A 12354-nucleotide genomic window follows, 5' to 3' on the forward strand; every position below is an offset into this window, starting at 1 on the left:
AACAGATCTGGGAACAGGCAAAAATATTTCATACTATTTAAGCTACTACAATGTAATGCTATATTTTATGCTAATGTACACAACGGGCAGTGGAGACTGCACTTTTATTCTAACAATATAGCATTGTAGCAACAAAATATTTATCCCAGTTTATCCACTGTCTTTGTGTTGTTTACCTGTAACGTTGTTTAATACCAGCTGATAGCACAGTATGAGGCCCTTACTCTGGGTCAGGGAGATGTGTTGCCAGGACAAAGTCACTTGAGAGTCAGAGATGTGCTGAACCTTGAACTCAGTCACTTTGGGTGGGACTGAGGAGTGATTGAGAGAGGAGGAAATGGAGGTGAAATGGGTAGAGGAATAGTCAAAAGTAGCAGAAAAATAAACAATAAATAAAACATTTTACAGTGAGTTAAAAGGCCGGACAAATTAACATTAGGTAAAGACGTGATATTTCAAGTTTTCCACTGAAAATCGGTCATGTGCACTAATTGCACTGATTACATACTGGCAAGTACATTATAAAGACTTGTATTTCCATGCTCTAATATACTTACGTCCATGAAGAGAATACGAGATTGCAGACGCAAGCAGGCAGCTACTGTTGATGAACACTGCAAACAATGACACATTGTAGGCAGTGTGGTTCTCAAAATCACCTGTAGGTGGAGACAGAGACAAAAGCCATGCTGTCATCTTGAAACCACTTTGAAACATTACAAAATATCAATAAATATGTTCAGAAAGAAATGGTATCATAGATCAGTTTAAGCCACACAAACCTCTTAAAATGACTGACGTATGATTTTGGTGCACTATAATCCAATCAAAGCCCTGTGTCGGAGGAAGTCCCACCTGCTTGTACTGCACCACATACTCATGCATGTTTTCAATGGGCTGGGGTGGCAGGGACCAGGATACATTGAGGCTCAATATATCCTGGTTCACAGTGAAGGATAGCTCTGGCACCTGTAGACCTAAGTGAAAGAGAAACATACAAACCTACACTATTATCACACTAACACACACCTTTCAAATAAAATAAAATTGTATTTCTCACATGCGCCGAATACAACAGGTGTAGTAGACCTTACAGTGAAATGCTTACTGACCAGCCCTAACCAACAATGCAGTTTAAAAAAAATAACAATAAGAAATAAAAGTAACAAATAATTAAAGAGCAGCAGTAAAATAACAATAGCGAGACCATATACAGGGAGTACTGGTGCAGAGTCAATGTGGGGGGCACAAGTTAGTCGAGGTAATTGAGGTAATATGTACATATAGGTAGTTATTAAAGTGACTATGCATAGAGCAGCAGAAAAGAGAGGGGGAGTGATGTGAAAAGTCTGTGAAGCCATTTGATTAGATTTTCAGGAGTCTTATGGCTTGGGGTTAGAAGCTGTTTAGAAGCCTCTTGGACCGAGACTTGGTGCTCCGGTACCACTTGCCGTGTGGTAGCAGAGAAAACAGTCTATGACTAGGGTGGCTGGAGTCTTTGACCATTTTTAGGACCTCCCTCTGACACCGCCTGGAATAGAGTTCCTGGATGGCAGGCAGCTGGGCCGTACGCACTACCCTCTGTAGTGCCTTGCTGCCGGAGGCCGAGGAGATGCCATACCAGGCAGTGATGCAACCAGTCAGGATGCTCTCGATGGGGCAGCTGTAGAACCTTTTGAGGATCTGAGGACCATTTCCAAATCTTTTCAGTCTCCTGAGGGGGAATAGGTTTTTGTCATTCCCTCTCCACGACTGTCTTGGGTGTGCTTGGACCATGTTAGTTTGTTGGTGATGTGGACACCAAGGAACTTGAAGCTCTCAACCTGCTCCACTGCAGCCCCGTCGATGAGAATGGGGGTGTGCTCGGTCCTCTTTTACCTGTATTCCACAATCATCTCATTTGTCTTGATCACGTTGAGGGAGAGGTTGTTGTCCTGGCACCACACGGCCAGGTCTCTAACCTCCTTCTCATAGGCTATCTCGTTGTTGTCGGTGATCAGGCCACTGTTGTGTCATCCGGAAACTTAATGGTGGTTTCCCTTACCTGATGTGGGTAGAGCTAGGGGAGCAGGTTTGCTGGCACCCTGGGAATTGTAGACGGACACATCCACCCCTGATACACCCCACAGAGAGGGTGTGAAGCGGCATCTCTTCTCTTGACAGACACAAAGGCCACCAGGCTTTGACATGGACACGTTCACAACCGCCACTGTCCCGTTACTGTATGATAATGTCACCACGTACCCCAGCACCTTCCCCTGAGCCAACCAGGTGGGCATCTCCTGAGGATAGATACCAGACAGGGGTATTAGTTATAGCAGGCTATAGGGAAGTGGGTGTTTTGGGGAGGCAGGTAGCCTAGTGGTTGAGAGCATTGGGTAAGTAACCGAAATGTTGCTGGTTTGAATCCCTGAGACGACTCAGTGAAAAGTCTGTTCATGTGCCCTTGAGCAAGGCACTTAACCCTAATTGCTCCTGTAAGTCGCTCTGGATACGTTCTTATGATTAGAAAATGCATAATCTTTTGAAACATGAATCACTTGTCTAACCGGATTATATGGTACAGTTTGAGAGATATATACTGTATATACACACACACACACACACACACTACCGTTCAAAAGTTTGTTGTCACTTAGAAATTACCTTGTTTTTGAAAGAAAACTTTTGAATGGTAGTGTGTGAACATACACTGCTCAAAAAAATAAAGGGAACACTTAAACAACACAATGTAACTCCAAGTCAATCACACTTCTGTGAAATCAAACTGTCCACTTAGGAAGCAACACTGATTGACCATGCTGGTCATTTATGAACATTTGAACATCTTGGTCATGTTCTGTTATAACTCTACCCGGCACAGCCAGAAGAGGACTGGCCACCCCACATAAGGTTTTTAGCCACCGTGCTTTTACACCTGCATGCTGTTGTACAAATGGAATAGACAACAGGTGGAAATGATAGGCAATAAAGGAGTGGTTCTGCAGTTGGTGACCACAGACCACTTCTCAGTTCCTATGCTTCCTGGCTGATGTTTTGGTCACTTTTGAATACTGGCAGTGCTTTCACTCTAGTGGTAGCGTGAGACGGAGTCTACAACCTACACAAGTGGCTCAGGTAGTGCAGCTCATCCAGGATGGCACATCAATGCGAGCTGTGGCAAGAAGGTTTGCTGTGTCTGTCAGCGTAGTGTCCAGAGCATGGAAGCGCTATCAGGAGACAGGCCAGTACATCAGGAGACGTGAAGGAGGCCGTAGGAGGGCAACAACCCAGCAGCAGGACCGCTACCTCCGCCTTTGTGCAAGGAGGAGCAGGAGGAGCACTGCCAAAGCCCTGCAAAATGACCTCCAGCAGGCCACAAATGTGCACGTGTCTGCTAAAACGGTCAGAAACAGACTCCATGAGGGTGGTATGAGGGCCCGACGTCCACAGGTGGGGATTGTGCTTACAGCCCAACACCGTGCAGGACATTTGGCATTTGCCAGAGAACACCATGATTGGCAAATTCGCCACTGGCGCCCTGTGCTCTTCACAGATGAAAGCAGGTTCACACTGAGCACATGTGACAGACGTGACAGAGTCTGGAGACGCTGTGGAAAACGTTCTGCTGCCTGCAACATCCTCCAGCATGACCAGTTTGGCGGTGGGTCAGCCATGGTGTGGGGTGGCATTTCTTTGGGGGGCTGCACAGCCCTCCATGTGCTCGCCAGAGGTAGCCTGACTGCCATTAGGTACCAAGATGAGATCCTCAGACCCCTTGTGAGACCATATGCTGGTGCGGTTGGCCCTGGGCTCCTCCAAATGCAAGACAATGCTAGACTTCATGTGGCTGGAGTGTGTCAGCAGTTCCTGCAAGAGGAAGGCATTGATGCTATGGACTGGCCCGCCCGTTCCCCAGACCTGAATCCAATTGAGCACATCATGACTCGCTCCATCCACCAACACCACCACGTTGCACCACAGACTGTCCAGGAGTAGGCGGATGCTTTAGTCCAGGTCTGGGAGGAGATCCCTCAGGAGACCATCCGCCACCTCATCAGGAGCATGCCCAGGCTTTGTAGGGATGTCATACAGACACGTGGAGGCCAAACACACTACTGAGCCTCATTTTGACTTGTTTTAAGGACATTACATCTAAGTTGGATCAGCCTGTATTGTGGTTTTCCACTTTAATTTTGAGTGTGACTCTAACTCCAGACCTCCATGGGTTGATAAATTTGATTTCCATTGATCATTTTTGTGTGATTTTGTTGTCAGCACATTCAACTATGTAAAGAAAAAAGTATTTAATAAGAATATTTCATTCATTCAGATCTAGGATGTGTTATTTTAGTGTTCCCTTTATTGTTTTGAGCAGTGTATATATATATGACCTATTATGATGGGATGTTGTGTTAACATACCTTCCACATAAGGACACATTGAGAAAGCTCAGAGGTGACTCCACAGTCACTCCACACATCCAATGCTTTCACAGGCGCTGAGAACGAGAGAGCAATAGTTTAATCATCTATCACCACGGAATAAGTGAACAAATATTTTCAAGCTGTGGAGACCACAGGATTACATTACCCATCAGCACCCACTGACAGACCTGACTCAGAACTCCATGCTTTGTAGACTGAGCTCCAGTCACTCATCGGGGCCTGAGGGCCCTCACAGGCACAGCGCACCTGGAACTCATAAACAGTGTAGGGCCGTGGAGTCAGGAGTAGGAAGCTGCGTAGGATGTCCTCTTCCTGAGCAGGACATGAAAGAATGACACACAAAAGAACAGGGATGGGCAAGAGGCGGCCGCAGGGATGGGGGGGTGAGGGATTCTTTTGGATTAAAAAGCAACTCCAGGCTACATTGCACATTTAATAGCTTATAGAAAGTACAATTATAATGGAGCTTATTATTTTGAAATACCTGGCCTTTTCTGCACGCAAATAGATTTTGACAAGAAATTGGTCCCAAAAGAATCTGTGCATGCAGCCCTCGAGCCTCAAAAAGTTACCCATCCCTAACTCAGAAGGACAACATTCCCAGTACGAAATTCCCACAGATAATCGAGAGACAATGGTATTTCAATGTTTCATTCCTTACATCTAAGGGACTGAATGTTTGAAAAAATAAACAAATGACCCTCCCCTATACCCAAAATAATAATTACAACAAAGTGGATAGCAGAGAACATGATTATCATTTACCCTCACTCCTAGGTCAGACCAGAGCCTTAGATATGCAGTTTTAGAAACTGTTCTTAGTTTTGTAAGCATTACATGGCAAAGTAGCCAAAGTTGTCTATCAACTGCAAAAATTGAACGCAACAGAACCAGTTACAACCGGAATACCTGATCATCAATGAAGTACAGAAAAAGCCATTCATTTTTTTAACACAGCATTGTTTTAACCACATATCATCAGGTAGGCCTATTTGTATTTATTATGAATCCCATTAGCTGCTGCCAAAGTGGAAGCATGCTAACTTCCTGGGGTCCAGCAAAATGAAGGCAGTTTATACAAGCTTAAAAACATTCCATTCCATTCACAGATCTCAAACACACTGTGCCTTCAGGCCCCTACTCCACCACATCTACAGTACTAAATCCATGTGTATGTATAGTGCGTATGTTATCGTGTGGGAGCATGTGTCTGTGCCAACGTTTGTGTTGCTTCACAGTCCCCGCTGTTCCTAAATGCACGAGTAACTTTTCTTCATTTGGTAAACTATCATTTTCTAATAGATTCTATTTTATTCCATGATATTGTTGTTCCTAAATGCACGAGTAACTTTTCTTCATTTGGTAAACTATCATTTTCTAATAGATTCTATTTTATTCCATGATATTGTTGTTCCAAAATAGATGTGTGTTGACTGTGATTAGAGCATGGGAAGACCACTGCTAGGCTAAATGAACAAACTAGCCATGGATAGCTCATCGCATGATCCTCAAACCAACAAGACTGGCCAAACTCGTGGTTCTAAAAGTGAATTCAAAGGCAGTGTAGAATGACTGCATAGCCTAATAAGACATTTTTGGTTAATTTATTTTTTAATTCAAAGTATTTTTTTCACATTTTCATAACCTAATCGGTTCCAAAAAATCTGTGTAAATTACTTGAATATGGCTTATTGGAAGGTCAATAACTCTGATAAATACCTTCATTTATGGGCAACGAAACATATTGTTTTTATTAGAATCAATTCCAGCAGAATAGCAGTCCTCCTGCCCTCTCCCTCTCAAACAGGACATCAGTAGGCCTAGTAATGCAGTGTAGGCTAGTTTTATATACACCATCCCAGCAGCAGATAAACTCAGGAAAAAGAGTACATTTTCTGAGAAATATAACTTTGCCCTGTGCTTCTCTCCGTATAGCCTAGGCCTACAGCATAGGCTATGGATCATTTGATTGAGACCACACTAGTTGCACTTGATATTGCGCGCCCAGCAGAGAATCAGGGATGAGGGGCAGCATCAAGCACACATCCAGATATAATAAGCAACTCATTCTCAATATGACATTTAATTGATTACAAATTACATGACCCTCCCCTGGATTAAATAAAAAAAATACTAAACCCTCCCCGACTGAAATTGAAAAAACATCATTGGGTACATTTCGACCACTCCCAAAATACCCTGTCTTCTGTCCTGAAGTGCACAGTAATCCCTGCATTGGATTGGTGTAGGTTTGGGCGGGAGGGAGTTTCCAAAAGATTTCTTATACCGGTCATTTTACTTTAAATCCATGAATGGAAGTGAAAAAGTGCACACTTGGGGAAATGAACAAAACCCCAGCCATGCTCAGCTCACTCACCTGAGTCCAGCCCTGCTGGTCCTGGGGGCGATACTGGACCTCACACAGTTGGTCAGAGCTGCCTTGATCCTCACACTGCACAATCCAGTAGATCTCCAGGGGCTGAGGGCAATGGTGAGTGATTTCAGGGGTGGGTGGCTTTTCTGGTAGAGGAATGGATAGGGAAGAGAGGACAGAGTGGGAGAGTGAAAGAAAGAGAGAGAGAGAGAGGGTGGGGGAGATAGAGAGAGAGTGTGGGGGAGATAGAGAGAGGGTGGGGGAGATAGAGAGAGGGTGGGGGAGATAGAGAGAGGGTGGGGGAGATAGAGAGAGGGTGGGGAGATAGAGAGAGGGTGGTGGAGATAGAGAGAGGGTGGGGGAGATAGAGAGAGGGTGGGGAGATAGAGAGAGGGTGGGGAGATAGAGAGAGGGTGGTGGAGATAGAGAGAGGGTGGTGGAGATAGAGAGAGGGTGGTGGAGATAGAGAGAGGGTGGTGGAGATAGAGAGAGGGTGGTGGAGATAGAGAGAGGGTGGGGGAGATAGAGAGAGGGTGGGGGAGAGGGTGGTGGGAGAGGGTGGGGAGATAGAGAGAGGGTGGTGGAGATAGAGAGAGGGTGGGGGAGATAGAGAGTGGGTGGTGGGGAGATAGAGAGAGGGTGGGGAGATAGAGAGAGGGTGGTGGAGATAGGAGAGGGTAGAGATAGAGAGGGGTGGGGAGATAGAGAGAGGGTGGGGGAGATAGAGAGAGGGTGGGGAGATAGAGAGAGGGTGGGGGAGATAGAGAGAGGGTGGGGAGATAGAGAGAGGGTGGTGGAGATAGAGAGAGGGTGGGGAGATAGAGAGAGGGTGGGGGAGATAGAGAGAGGGTGGTGGAGATAGAGAGAGGGTGGGGGAGATAGAGAGAGGGTGGGGGAGATAGAGAGAGGGTGGTGGAGATAGAGAGAGGGTGGTGGAGATAGAGAGAGGGTGGTGGAGATAGAGAGAGGGTGGTGGAGATAGAGAGAGGGTGGGGGAGATAGAGAGAGGGTGGGGGAGATAGAGAGAGGGTGGTGGTGGGGGAGATAGAGAGAGGGTGGGGGGAGATAGAGAGCACAAAAGAGAGTCAGTAAGACAGCTGGAGAGAGACAGAAACTGAAAGTGTCATGTCTGTCCCTCTGAATAAATAGGGAATGTACAGAGAAGAGTCATCCCTGACTCACTGATATCTCCAGTGTTGAAGGCAGCCATTGTAGATGTGGCAGAGCCATGCTGGTTCGCAGCTTTGACCAACACAGTCAGGTCACTGTAACTGGTGTAAAGTTCACGAGGGATCACGCCACTCACATTGGTGCCCTCCACCACGCTGCTAATGCTGAAAAGGAAGTTGCAGGACACATAAATACACACCACTCAAACACCACATCTGACAGCACTGTGCAGACATACAGTCTTACAACACAGACCTAGCTCCAACACACCGAGCATGCCAGAGGGCTGCGGGTAGGGCTGTGACAGTCATGGAATTTTGGATGACGGTTATTGGCCAGTTAAATGACTGAGGTCACCGTAACAACTGTTCACATAGCAAAATAAAAGACACACATTTTCTACTCTCCGCTGCTCCTGACTGCATGCGCTGCCATAGAAATAGAATGAATAAAACGGGCGTCCCCATCAAGTCAATGATGACATAATGGGTGGACTGGCGGACATTGTGAGTGTAAAGCTAGGGTTGTGTTCGTAAATTCACTCTGGAGAGCCAGAGAGCGCGCCCTGGGCGTTGGTAAATTCAAAGAGTTGTCAGATTGTCAGTTCGTAAATTCAGAGCGTTTCGCTCTCGGAGCGTTCCGAGCACACACTGGACGCTCTGGCGGAGGAGTTGGTGATCCGAGCCTTCTGGCCTCACAATGGCAGTCAAGCACCCAAGCTAACTGGATAAAGTTAGCTAGCTTGCGAGCTACTTCCAGACAAAAATGAGAGAACACCTCACTGAGCATTTTTCCCATGTTATCCAAAGCATTGGTGACTGTAACTGTGCTGCTGGCAACACTTTAATCACGCTTAATTACACCGGCAATATTCAATGCTGTAGGGCGTTCGTAAATTGTTCAGTTATTCTGCGCTCTAGGCACACTGAGATGAGAGCGCTCTGAAAACGGAGAAGATGGCCAGAGCAAATTTACGAAATATTCAGCAAATTTAATGTGTAAATATTTGTATGAACATAACAAGATTCAACAACTGAGACTTAAACTGAGCAAGTTCCACAGACATGTGACTAACAGAAATGGAATATGTGTCCCTGAACAAAATCAAAAGTAACAGTCAGTATCTGGTGTGGTCACCAGCTGCATTAAGTACTGCAGTGCATCTCCTCCTCATGGACTGTTCTTGCTGTGAGATGTTACCCCACTCTTCCACCAAGGAACCTGCAAGTTCCCATACATTTCTGGGGGGAATGGCCCTAGCCCTCACCCTCCGATCCAACAGGTCCCAGGCGTGCTCAATGGGATTGAGATCCAGGCTCTTCGCTGGCCATGGCAGAACACTGACATTCCTGTATTGCAGGAAATCACGCACAGAACGATCAGTATGGCTGGTGGCATTGTTATGCTGGAGGGTCATGTCAGAATGAGCCTGCAGGAAGGGCACCACATGAGGGAGGAGGATGTCTTCCCTGTAACGCACAGCGTTGAGACTGCCTGCAATGACAACAAGCTCAGTACGATGATGCTGTGACACACCGTCCCAGGTTTTATTGTCCAAAGCTGAAGGGTTATCCAGATCGGTTTATGTCTCGTTATCACTTGACTTACCACCTAAAATTGTAAAGGACTTAGATAAGATTCTTTATCATTTTTGGGGGAGGAACAAATCAAATCAAATTTTATTTGTCACATACACATGGTTAGCAGATGCTAATGCGAGTGTAGCGAAATGCTTGTGCTTCTAGTTCCGACAATGCAGTAATAACCAACAAGTAATCTAGCTAACAAGCCTCACTCTCTACGAAAATATATTCTCACTAATACCCAAGAACAAGGAGATCTTGAGGTTTTAGATTTCAATACTCTAAATAATAATTTTAAAATAAATTGGATCCTGAAGTATGTTTAGAACCAGAACAGTATTTGGAATGTCTTCCCTAAGTATTTATTTGACTCTGTTGCTGGTTTAGAATGTTTTGCTTCGGTGTAATTTTGATGTTGATAAAATCCCAGTAAAGTTGGCCAAATTCCATGAGCAGGCAATTTTAGCTTGGATGTTAGCGCATAAACACAAACACATACTTTATATGGATCAACAAAGATATACGATTTAAAAATATGTCTCTTTTTTCGTAAGTGGTCTGAGAATAAAAAGATTTTGGTTGGTCAGTTAATGAATGAGGAGGAATATCTACTCTCATATGGGGAATTTCTGGATAAGTTTAAAATTCCAATAACCCCAAAATAATATGCAATTGTTTTTGATGTGATTCCAAGGAGGGTTGTATCTCTTTGAAATTCCTCTGGTTGATGTAACATAGATTTACATGAAAATAATTCATTGGCAATATTAACATCAAAGATAAATGTAGTAATAAACAGATTAGGAATATTGTTTGTGATCTTACAATTCCCTCAGCAAGACTCTTTTGGTCAAATATCTATGGTGATATACATCGGGGGAAAGCATGGAAAATTGCTAACAAATATTGTATCAGTAACAAAGTAAAGAAAGTTTCATTTAAAATGTTATATCGAATTTATCCTGTGAAACATGTTTTGGAAAGATTCAAGCTAAATATTGACTTTAACTGTGATTTCTGTGGAATGGAGAAAGAGACCATTTTGCATTTGCTTTTTGCCTGTATTTATAGTAGAATGTTTTGGATTGACATACAGCATTTTGTTACAAAAAAAATAGGAAAGGTTGTACTATTTAATGGTTTTGATACAATGATTTATTTCAGAAATTCTGACATAGATAAAGATGTCGTATATCTAATTCAACTGCTAATAATAGTAGGTAAATTTCATATTCACAAATGCAAATGGTCTAATTCAAAACCAAACATTTTTCACTTTATAAATGAATTTAAACAATATGGCACTACTTTAACTAAAAGGAAAAACAAAAAGGCAAATAAAACTTGTTGTATTATTAATGAATATGATTTGTGTCACGCCCTGACCTAAGTATTATTTGTTTTCTTTATTATTTTGGTTAGGTCAGGGTGTGACATGGGTGATGTATGTGTTTTTGTTCCTGTCTAGGGGTTTGGGGATTTTGGGGGGGGGGGGCACACGAGGAGATTGGCTGAGTCAGGTCGGAGACCTAAGCCAACTCCTCGTGCTTACCGTGGGGAGAGTGTTACTGGTCTGGCACCGTGTTATGCGGTGGAACGCATGGTGTCTATGGGCATCCAGCCAGGAAGGAGGGTGCCGGCTCAGCGCTCCTGGTCTCCAGTATACCTCCATGGACCAGGATATCCTGGCTCTGCGTACTGTGAGTCTGCACAGCCCTGTGCGTCCTGTGCCAGCGCCCTGCATTTGCAGGGCAAGTATAAACATCCAGCCAGGACGGGTTGTGTCAGCTCTACACTCCAGACCTCCAGTACACCTCCACAGCCCAGTACTTCCTGTGCCTGCTCTCCGCACTTGCCTTGAGGTGCGTGTCTCCAGCCCAGTACCACCAGTGCCAACAACACGCACCAGGCTTCCTGTGCGTCTCCAGAGCCCTGTACGCCCTGTTCCTCCTCTCCGCACTTGCCCTGAGGTGCGTGTCTCCAGCCCGGTACCACCAGTGCCGGCACCATGCACCAGGCCACCAGTGCGCCTCCAGGGTCCAGTACTCCCTGTTCCTGCTCCTCGCACTCGCCCTGAGGTGCGTGTCCCCAGCCTGGTACCACCAGTGCCGGCACCACGCACCAGGCCTATAGTGCGCCTCGGCAGTCCAGTACGACCTGTTCCTCCTCCCTGCACTCGTTATGAGGTGCGTGTCCCCAGCCCACTACCACCAGTGCCGGCACCACGCACCAGGCCTACAGTGCGCCTCGCCAGTCCAGAGCGTCCGGCAACAGTACCCAGTCCAGAGCGTCCGGCAACAGTACCCAGACCAGAGCGTCCGGCTACATGACCCAGTCCAGAGCGTCCGGCTACAGTACCCAGTCCAGAGCGTCCGGATCCGCCAGAGTCTCCCTCCAGTCCGGATCCGCCAGAATCTCCCTCCTGTCCGGATCCGCCAGAGTCTCCCTCCTGTCCGGATCCGCCAGAGTCTCCCCCCAGTCCGGATCCGCCAGAGTCTCCCTCTAGTCCAGATCCGCCAGAGTCTCCCTCCAGTCCGGATCCGCAGAATCTCCCTCCAATCCAGAGGCGCCACTCACTTCAGACTCGACCATCAGTCCAGTGGCGTCCTATAGTCCGTGGACGGCGGTGAGGGTTCCCGCTCCTATTCCCCAGGCGCTCTCTTTTGACGACTTCTGTAACCGTAATAGCCTTGGTTTCATGCATGTTAACATTAGAAACCTCCTCCCTAAGTTTGTTCTATTCACTGCTTTAGCACACTCTGCCAACCCGGATGTTCTAGCTGTGTCTGAATCCTGGCTT

General features: G+C 45.9%; 1 protein-coding gene across 2 annotated transcripts in view; it reads right to left on the reverse strand.

Annotated features, from left to right (window-relative positions):
• Positions 1-12354, reverse strand: part of il12rb2l (interleukin 12 receptor, beta 2a, like) — a 30981-nt gene that overhangs the window by 5135 nt on the left and 13492 nt on the right. For both annotated transcript variants that reach the window (XM_052517748.1, XM_052517749.1), the window contains exons 4-11: positions 7984-8135; positions 6805-6947; positions 4595-4739; positions 4404-4480; positions 2045-2282; positions 783-977; positions 558-659; positions 177-311 (exon numbers count right to left, since the gene is read on the reverse strand). In XM_052517748.1, coding sequence (XP_052373708.1) covers positions 177-311; positions 558-659; positions 783-977; positions 2045-2282; positions 4404-4480; positions 4595-4739; positions 6805-6947; positions 7984-8135 — 1187 coding nt within the window. The remainder of the gene's footprint in view (positions 1-176; positions 312-557; positions 660-782; positions 978-2044; positions 2283-4403; positions 4481-4594; positions 4740-6804; positions 6948-7983; positions 8136-12354) is intronic.

The sequence above is a fragment of the Oncorhynchus keta genome, unplaced genomic scaffold (assembly GCF_023373465.1).
Source record: "Oncorhynchus keta strain PuntledgeMale-10-30-2019 unplaced genomic scaffold, Oket_V2 Un_scaffold_9739_pilon_pilon, whole genome shotgun sequence".
Lineage (NCBI taxonomy): Eukaryota > Metazoa > Chordata > Actinopteri > Salmoniformes > Salmonidae > Oncorhynchus > Oncorhynchus keta.